Raw genomic sequence first — 9,566 nt, forward strand, 5'->3', positions numbered from 1 at the left:
TACACAATCAGGAGGCCAGATGGCCCTCCAGAGACCATTCAATCTGACCCAAACACCGCAGAATGATACTCCTCAGTCATGCTTACCCACGCAGAGTGGACGCTCCAGCTTCAGAGCTCTCCTCAGCCTGTTGGTCATCCTTGGGCAAGAAAAGTTGTTGAGTTGGTTTTTTTATATGCCGACTTTCTCTCCCACTTAAGGCAGACCCAAATCGGCTTACAATCACCTTCCTTTCCCTTCCCCACAATAGACACCCTGTGAGGTAGGTGGGGTTGAGAGAGCTCTTAATAGAACTGTGACTTGCCCAAGGTCACCCAGCTAGCTTCATGTGTAGGCGTGGGGAAACCAACCCGGTTCGCCAGATTAGCGTCCGCCGCTCATGTGGAGGAGTGGGGAATCGAACCCGGTTCTACAGATCACAGTCCACCACTCCACACCACTGCTCTTAACCACTACACCATGCTGGCAAGTCACTCCCAGGCTTCCCTGAAGGGTTACGGCTGCTACTCACTGGTGAACAGAAGGCCTTCTGCACATGTTCTGAGGCATTCTCATTCCCTCTGTCCCAGGGCCAAGCTCTGAGCTTTAAATATATAATTTCTGGGCCTGAACTCTGCCTTACAGATCTAGCCTCACTCCCATGGCATATTTGGCCCAGTATGTTTAGCCTGGAAAGGAGACCACCGAGAGGTGATATCAGAACCATCTTGTGTTATTTATTTATTTTGCGATTTCTAGCCCACCCTTCCCAGCCACAGCCAGGCTCAACATTTAAAATATACATCAATACTAAAAGTCAAGACAATAAAATCCCAATTAAAATCAAACACAGTCCCAGATAGTGCCCAAATTTTAACCAGATTGATCGAAGCAAACAGGCAGGCTACCCCGCCAGGTCGATCCAGCATGTAACATCGGGGGGGGGGGGGATAGGGAAGCCAGCAAATATAATATCTGTGGCTGCCCTCAACTATAAGCCTGGCGGAATAGCTCTGTCTTGCAGGCCCTGTGGAACTCTTTAGGGTCCCGCAGGGCCCAGATGTCACCAGACAGAGCATTCCACCAGGCCGGAGCCAGGACCGAAAAGGCCCTGCCTCTCATCGAGGACAGCCACACACCCTTAGGGCCAGGAACCACCAGTAGATTATTGTCTGATGATCGTAATACTCTTCGGGGGGTATACCAGGAGAGGCGGTCCCGAAGATAAGAAGTTCCCAGACTGTGTAAGGCTTTAATGCCCAAAACCAGCACCTTGAACCTGATCCAATACTCCAGCTGGAGCCAAGTGCAGTTGACCGAGCACTGGCTGTATCTGTTCTCAGAGGGAGGCCCCCATAAGGTGCCTGGCCGCTGCATTCAGTACCAGCTGGAGCCGCCGGGTCAATCTCAAGGGCAGCCCTACGTAGAGTGAGTTACAGTCATCCAGCCTAGAGGAGACCGTCGCATGGATCGCCGTGGCTAGATCAAGGTGGGAGAGGCAAGGTACCAGCTGCAGGGGCCCAACAGATGTGGTAAAAAGCCACCTTTGCCTCAGCTGCGATCTGGGCCTCCATGGATAAGGAGGCATCCAAGATCACAGCCAAGTTCTTGATGGTAGGTGCAGGTGTTAGTTGCATGCCGTCAAGAGCTGGGAGCCGGAACCCCAACCCCAAGCCACCCCAATCGAGCCACGGGACCTCCGTCTTCACTGGACTCAGCTTCAGTTGGCTTTCCCTCAACCATCCAGTCACTGCATCCAAGTACCCAGCCAGCGTGTCAGGGGCGGATCCATCAACAGATAAAGCTGGGTGTTATCAGCATACCGATGACAACCTAGCCCGAAACTCCGAACCAGCTGGGCAAGGGGACGCATGTAGATGTTGAACAACATAAGGGAGAGGATTGCTTCCTGTGGCACCCCACACACATCTTTAAGTACTTGAAGGGCTATCATAGAGAGGATGGTGCCGAGTTGTTTTCTGTTGCCCCAGAAGGTCAGACCAGAACCAACGGGTTAAAATTAAATCAAGAGTTTCTGTCTAGACATTAGGAAGAACTTCCTGACACCTAGAGCAGTTCCTCCGTGGAACAGGCTTCCTCAGGAGGTGGTGGGCTCTCCTTCTTTGGAGGCTTTTAAGCAGAGGCTAGATGGCCATCTGTCAGCAATGCTGATTTTATGACCTTAGGTAGATCATGAAGGGTTGCATCAGTGCTCGGCTCTCGTGGCCCTTTCTTACGTGCCCAGGGTAATGCTGATTGCCACTTTGGGGTCAGGAAGGAATTTTCCTCCAGCCCAGATTGGCCCAGGGATCCTGGAGGTTTTTTGCCTTCCTCTGTGTGTAGAGGAGGGGTCACAGGGGACGGGGGTGGGGGTGGTGGTTGTGAATTTTCTGTGTTGCGGAGGGAGTTAGACTACATGACCCTGGAGGTCCCTTCCAGCTCCATGTTTTTCTATTTGTGTGTGTGTAAATGTCACCCCTCGGCGGGTTTTGAAACAGGCCGGGCCGCCAGCCGGATGAGCCCTTGATCCTCTGTGGGACCGGCTTTTGTTCCAGGCTGAGCTGACTCAGGGGGTTTGGGTGGCAAAGGTTGTGGTATAAAAGCCGCTCCCAAGAGTAGCCGGCAAGGGGAGGCCAGGCTGAAGACCACCCAGGTAAGTGCCGGGAGCTGTGGAACCTTCCATCCGCTGGGACCGGATGCTGCCCCTTACCTCAGTCTCAGGGGCAGGGGGTCTTGCCCCAGAGTTGATGGGGGATGGCAATATCTGGCCGAAAGAGCCAGGGGGAGAGTCCCACATGCTTTCTGGAGGATGTGCTCCGAGGCATGGAGGGAGGGGGCAAGAGAAATACTCCCTCAGCCTTTCTGCAGGATCCAGAGCTAAAGGCCAAACTGGGGCACGGGTGGTGCATTCTGGGGATCAGTTGGGACACCCAAAGCCGTGGCCGAGGAAAGGCCCCCCACACACACACAACTAGTTCTTTCTCTGTTTTTCCTAGGGAGCTGCTGGCTGCCCATCAGCCATGAGCCAAGCCAGTGGGAAACTCTCTGGCCAGTGGAAGGTATGAAAAGGTGGGACTTGGCAGGTATTGAGGGAGGGGGGAGAGACCCGCCATCTCATGGGCTGACCACAGCGAGTGAGATTAAGGCATTGCGAAGGCACACACACACGCATCAACAGGGATGTTGTGACGCATCTGCAAATTAAAAGGCCTACATAAGTGGAACCAAGTCAAAGGGACAGCTCCATTTATCAACATCCCTGTTGATGCGTGTGTGTGTGATGAGTGCCCTCAAATCGCTTCCGGCGCCCCCCTGCATTAGCGACCTTCAAAGGGTCCTCCCGCCCACAGCCTTGCCCGCACATGGATTCACCCTGGGAAGGGCAGTTCTGGCCTGCAGGCTGGAAAGGGTCCCTAGTCTCCCTCTTTGCTTCTCCTTTCTCTTGTGACGCTCCAGCCCAGAAGAGAGAGAAGATAGCCCCCTCCCAATATTAGGGGGGAACAAGACCCACCCAGGGCAGTTTCTCTCCCCCACCCGTGCTGCTGCCGCCGCCGCCGCTGCCGCTTCTTCTCCCTCTCTTCTCCCACAGCTGGTGGCGTGGGACGAGCCCGCCTTCCAGGGCCGGCGGCAGGAGTTCACTTCTGAGTGCGACGACGTCGCAGCCCGCGGCTTGGAGCCCAGCCTCGGTTCTGCCCGCATTGAGGGTGGCACGTGAGTGGCTGGCTTCCCCCGCTCCTCCCCCTTGGGCCCCCGGGCCTTCACGAGCCCTCCTTCCTCTTCTGACCCCAACCAACCCCTAAGCTTTTAAAGTGCGTAGAACCAGCCCTTGCCCCCAAACCATCTCAGGGTTTACTGTTATGCTCTGACTGTAACCCTACGAAGCTTTAGCAGGCTGCCCTGAATTCCCTGCAGCGCTGCAGTTTGTACATCCTCTTACCCTATAGCACTCCCCACTGGGAACATCTCCTCTGTCTTCTTGCCCCGTTTTCTCCAGCCTCAACCCTGAATGCCAGGCGGAGCCTTCGCCTCCCTTGGCAGTGCCCGCCCTCTCTTGGTGTTCTCCCCACAGGTGGGTCGGCTTTGAGCACCCCGGCTTCCAGGGGCAGCAGTTTGTGCTGGAGCCAGGGGAGTACCCCTGCTGGGAGGCATGGGCCGGCAACATCGCTTACTGCGTGCCACGGATGAGCTCCTTCCGACCTGTCTCCTGTGCGGTGAGCGAGGCCTGGAGCGGAGGGGCTTGGCCGGGGGGGGGGGGGGGCTCAGAGGGCTGTCCTTTCCCCCCACAGGCAGACAGGAGATCCTCTCTGCTGAAGGTCAGCAGAGCCCCTCCCCAGTTTGGGGACCCTGCTAAGCCTTTGGGTGGCAGATAGAGGGGACAATGAAGCCACACCCTGGCCTCTGGGAAGATCACGCCTTTTCCAGGGCTTCTATTCTGACTCTTTGGACTCAGGACTGGAGTTGGTCTCTGAGCCCCCGCAGTCTTGCCAAGGAGCTGCCCGGCCCAGCCTGCTTAAAGGGCATGAAGGCCAAGCAGAGGGGAGGGCTGGGGGGGCATATTTCCAAGGGCAGGACTGCCTCCCCCAGCAGGCTCTTCTGCCCCAAACCGGGGAGGGGGGAAGGGAGGGGGCAGCTGCTCCTGCACAGTCTGCGTCCCTCAGCCACAGAGGACCGTGAGCCCCAGAATGAGGCCATGAGGCGGCCACTTCTCCCCCCCACCGCAGAACCACCGGGACAGCCAGATGACCATCTTCGAGCAGGAGGGCTTCCTGGGCCGCAAGGGGGACCTGAGCGATGACTGCCCCTCTCTTAAGGCGATGGGCTGGGGCAGCAGCGAGGTGGGGTCCCTCCGTGTCTATGCTGGCGCGTAAGTATTGGGGGGGGGCAGAGCAGCCTCTGCCCCTTGCTGGCTGGGTGGAGGCCCACACACGGGGCGTTTCCAAAGGGGCCGGGGGGCTTTGCAGAGTTTGCGTGGAGAAGCAATGCCAGTTCTGAAAGGAGAGGGGATCCCGTCCCGGTGGGTGACGACGGAGAGTGGTTGAGAGTGTGGGCCGGATCCATAGTCTGTTCACACCTTCGCCCTGCTGGTCTTGGAATGGCTGCCCCTCTTGGCCCTAGTGGTGTGGGGCCGCTGGCCTGGCTGTCAGCAGGGGCTCTGGGGCAACTGACTTCCTGCCACCGAGGCATCGCCAGCCTCTGGGGGTAGCAGCAGCTACCACCAGCTGGGATAAGAGAGGCTGGCAGGCTGTAGGACAGCCGCCAGCCGCCAGCCGGGGCACGGCCCTCTCCCCACGACCTGACCAAGAGGCTGCCGAGCTGCTCGGCCCAGTCCCGCGCTTGTTCTCTGAGTGGGATTCCTTCCGTCTTCCACCTGGTGCTTCTTCTCTTTCCCCCCAGCTGGGTGTGCTGCCAGTTCCCCGGGTACCGTGGTTTCCAGTACGTCGTGGAGAGTGACCGCCACGGGGGTGAATACAAGCACTTCCGGGAACTGGGCTCTCACGCCCAGACCCCCCAGGTGCAGTCCATCCGCCGGATCCAGCAGTGAGCGAGGGTCAAGCAGCAGTGGCCCGCCCCCCCACCTGTGCCATCCTAGCCCATTCAAGACCGGGGCCTGCTTCACTCCGTGCCCCCTGGCAAGGCTCTGGCAAAGTCGCATGGAGAACTGCTGCTCAGGGCTGCCCTGGGAGGGCAGGAATAAATCAAGCTGTTTTGAAAATGTGTCGTCTGGCTCAGGTCCGTGGCAGGGAAGGGAAAGCGGTTCCATTTTCCATTCATCTCAGGGCTTGAATTGTGTGTGTGTGTTGGGGGGGGGTGGTCCTTAATGAAAGCCCCAAGCCCCACCTTGGCTCCCCATAACCATCCCTCCCACCGGCCATCCTGGGCAACGGCCTGAGCTCTCCTCCTCCAGGGTGCAGTGCCAGTTATTCTCCCTGTTCTGTGAGCCAGGCTGAGGAGGGGGGCATGGGCACAACAGTCAGCAAATGGCTCGGGGGTCGGCTGCCCTCTTCAACTGGGCCCCCTCCTGCCCCTGCTGAGCTGCACGGCCAGGAGAGGACTCTGCCCACAGGCTCAGGAGCCTCACTGCTGGGCTCCCATTGCCCCACTGCGGCAGCAACCCTCTTTCCCTCTGCCCCCCACTGTACAGAAAAGAAACTTGCTCTAAGTGCCCAACAGAGATCCCCCCAGGAATGCCATAGAGTCCAATGGCCAAAGCGGCCGTTTTCTCCAGGGGAATTGATCTCTGTTGGCTGGAGATCAGTCGTAATAGTAGGCGATCTCCAGCTAGTACCTGGTGGTTGGCAACCCTATCTAGGATGCCTGCCAGGGGACGGGGGGGGGGGCTCTCCAGGGGCTTCCAATATTCCTGTGTCCTTGGCAGTGAAGCTGGGGTGGAGGTGGAGAGTCTGCATACAAGGCCCTTGAGACCTCTTGCTCTGCCCAGCGGCACGGAAAACAGCAGTTGCGTTTGCCCCTCTTTTTTCTTCTTCAAAAAAGGCTCTTAAATCTGACAGCAAGTGAGAGTCAGAATGGCTCCAGGTATCCCTTGTGATGGGGGGGGGGAGCGTTTTCTGTTCTGTGCTGCCCTGGAATGGGACTGCAGCACCACCGTGTGGCTGCTGAAGCCAGACGTCCCGGCAGCTCTCCGGGCACAGCTTTGCAGCTAAGACACACTGGTCGCCACTACCACCCCACTGCCTGTATGGGGAGGCTTTGGTGGGCAAGACACACACACACCCCAGCCACTGTTTCCAGCACACGCTCCCACCCCGGAAGAGCATTGCAGTGAGCGAGGTCTCCCATATTCCCTGGCAGGCTACTGTGGCTCAGCGCTTCCCTCCACAGCCCCAGCCAGCCCCACCAGCCAGGAGGAGTCTCAGCCTAACCATCCTTCCGCCCCCTGCCAGCAGCCCAGAGAAGTCCATGGTTGATGGATGCCCACTCGGGCCTCATCCGCATGCTGCCACAATCCTGCATTTCCACAAATGCAAAAGGTTCCCAAAGAAGGTGGTGCAATCCCTTGGCCAGCCCGTGCCTCAGCGCATGCCAAGGCGCTGCCGGGCCCCCCACAGGTTCGCCTCCTCCCCACCTCCTGAGGCCAAACGCTGATGCAAGAGGGGCACATCCTCTGTGCCAGGTGACTGGAAAGGGGAGAACTGGAGTTTCTGACAGGTGATTATGATCAGCAGAAGACGGTTTGTAAAACTTACACAGATTAAGCAGACGGGACTAAGAAAGATCACGTTAATTCATGCAACAGTGTTTTTACTATGTATGGGTGTGAAAGCTGGACAATGAAGAAAGCAGACAGAGAGGAATTAGATTCCTCTGAAATGTGGTGATGGAGGAGAGGGTTACGGATACCCTGGATGGCCAAAAAAACAAAAACAAATCAGTGGGTTCTAGATCAAACAAAGCCCGAACTGTCCCTAGAAGCTAAAATGACTAAACTGAGGCTATTGTACTTTGGTCACATTATGAGAAGACCAGAGTCCCTGGAAAAGACGAAGCAGAAGCGACTTAATAGCACTTCACACACAACCACACACGCACACATCAAGAAAGTAGTAAGGACTGAGACAATGAAAACAATTATTACCATTGTGAACGGCACACACTGACTGCAAGACTTGGAGAAGTTGGCAGTCAGGATTGGACAACCAAGGACCTTGAAAAAGGCGACCTCCCCCAAAATATTTTTTCTTAACTGCAATGCCCTGAACACCTCAACCCGACCTCCTAGAGAAGGCGCCCCGAGCCCTCAAATGACTGTTTTCTGTACTTTTTCGAATGCAATAATTGGGGATGATCAGAACCACCAGGGGCCCACCAGAGTTCACAGCAGAGAGCAGGAACAGACCGAACGATCCCACTGGAGGGAGGACAAGACACTCGCAGAGCAGGGTCAGCGAGAAACTCCCACCGCAGTTGGGGCTTTATTTTTAAGAAGGATTGCTCAAAGAGCTCACAGAAACATACACACCCCACATCCGCCCGCAGCACAACAACAGCACAAAACACCACCACAATCCACAGTTGCCGGCCGAACAACAAGAATAAACCAGAAACCATCAGTGCTTCAGCAGAAAGAAGCCCCCACCCTGAGACAAAGGGCACAATGGGCACAAAAGGGGGAGATACAGAAATGGAAATGCCCTTTATCTCTGTTGGGAAACGTCCCCCAAAGAGAAACGCAAGGCAGGCATGAAGCTGTGGGCACCACAGGCGCTGCATGATGAGTTCTAAAGCCAGGAATTTCGCACCAGGAGGGATAGGCGATGGTGCGGGGGGCATGCCGGCCCAGCACGGACAGGAGGGGGGGGCAGGAGCGGGGCTGGCTTCCCAGTAGGGCCGGAGGGTGTGAGTGGCATCGCCGGAGCAGGGAGCCCCTGGCAGAAGGCCAGGAGCTGGGCTGGGCTGGCTTGGCACACATGCCACCCCCTCCCTCCCTCCCTCCCAGCTTGGGACCACGGCCTCCTGCGTTGCTCAGCCTGCCAGTTAAAATGTCCTGCTCTTGCCGTCTTTGCTGTGCCTTGTTTTTATGTATTGTGTTGACTTTTAAAAATGCATTTAAAACATTTCTTAGCCGCCTTGCTACCTTGTGGAACTCAAGGCAGCTTCCAATATAAATAAAATGATTATAAACACACACACACACACACACATAAAAGACCACAGTTTAAAATCTCCAGTAAGGATTGCTAATTAATAAAAACTAAATTAGTCAAGTGCAGTCCTAAATAACATTGCCTGAACGTATTTGTTTTTGTTCTCTTGGTTTTGTTGTATTGTTCTAGTTGTGAGACGCCACAAGCAGGTCTGGAGAGGCGGAATAGAAATGGCTAAATACTTTTGGCTAAATAGAAATGGCTAAATACTTTTCAGTTCAGGGGAAATGGCTGGGCATTCACAGCAGAAGCGGTCTGTGTGGGGCGCTGCTTGGCTGGAAACGGGGTGTCACTAACCCACCCCCCTTCTCTAGAGCAGATTTCCAACATTTAAAAAATGAATTCTGCTTTAAAAAAAACACCCAGATCTGACGGGCCTTTCCTGGAACAAATGTGTATCGAACGTGTAGAGATTAAAAAGCTAGCCGGCCTGCTTGGAGCAAGGCAGGGAGGGGGCAAGACAGGCGCCTGAGTCAGCCTTTGATTTGTTAACCAGCATGTCTATCAAACACTGTGCGGTGCCAAGGCGCTGGAGGAAGCGGCAGTCGGTCCTGATTTGCATGCCTGTTCGCTGCCCCCGGAGCTGATGTGTGCAGAATGCTCAAGGGCCTCCTCAGCTCCCTCGCAGCCTCCTGCCATCGCCCGCTGATCACCACCAGCCATAACTCAGCGAGAGGGGAGAGGAAACCGGATTAATGCCTGCAATGCTGCCCCCTCCCCCAAATAAAAACCTCCCTTCCAAACCCAGCCTCTTTCCCCAGCACAAATCAAAGTCCCGTTCTGCACAGTTTAATAGAAATCTCTGCAATAATAACTACACCCTGGAACCAAGTCGCTTCTGGGAGTTGTAGTCCATCCATTCGGAACTAGGCCTCCCAGAGTGCCTTGAGAGTAACAGGAACCTCTCCTGAACCAAACCCCGTG

General features: G+C 55.9%; 1 protein-coding gene across 1 annotated transcript; it reads left to right on the forward strand.

Annotated features, from left to right (window-relative positions):
- Positions 1-1,551: 1,551 nt before the first annotated feature.
- CRYBA4 (crystallin beta A4) lies at positions 1,552-5,521 on the forward strand. The gene is made up of 6 exons (XM_056859125.1): positions 1,552-1,593; positions 2,976-3,038; positions 3,569-3,690; positions 4,049-4,190; positions 4,701-4,843; positions 5,374-5,521. The coding sequence occupies exons 1-6, from the start codon at positions 1,552-1,554 to the stop codon at positions 5,519-5,521; spliced, it is 660 nt and encodes a 219-aa protein (XP_056715103.1).
- Positions 5,522-9,566: the final 4,045 nt, after the last annotated feature.

The sequence above is a fragment of the Euleptes europaea genome, chromosome 13, assembly GCF_029931775.1.
Source record: "Euleptes europaea isolate rEulEur1 chromosome 13, rEulEur1.hap1, whole genome shotgun sequence".
NCBI lineage: Eukaryota > Metazoa > Chordata > Lepidosauria > Squamata > Sphaerodactylidae > Euleptes > Euleptes europaea.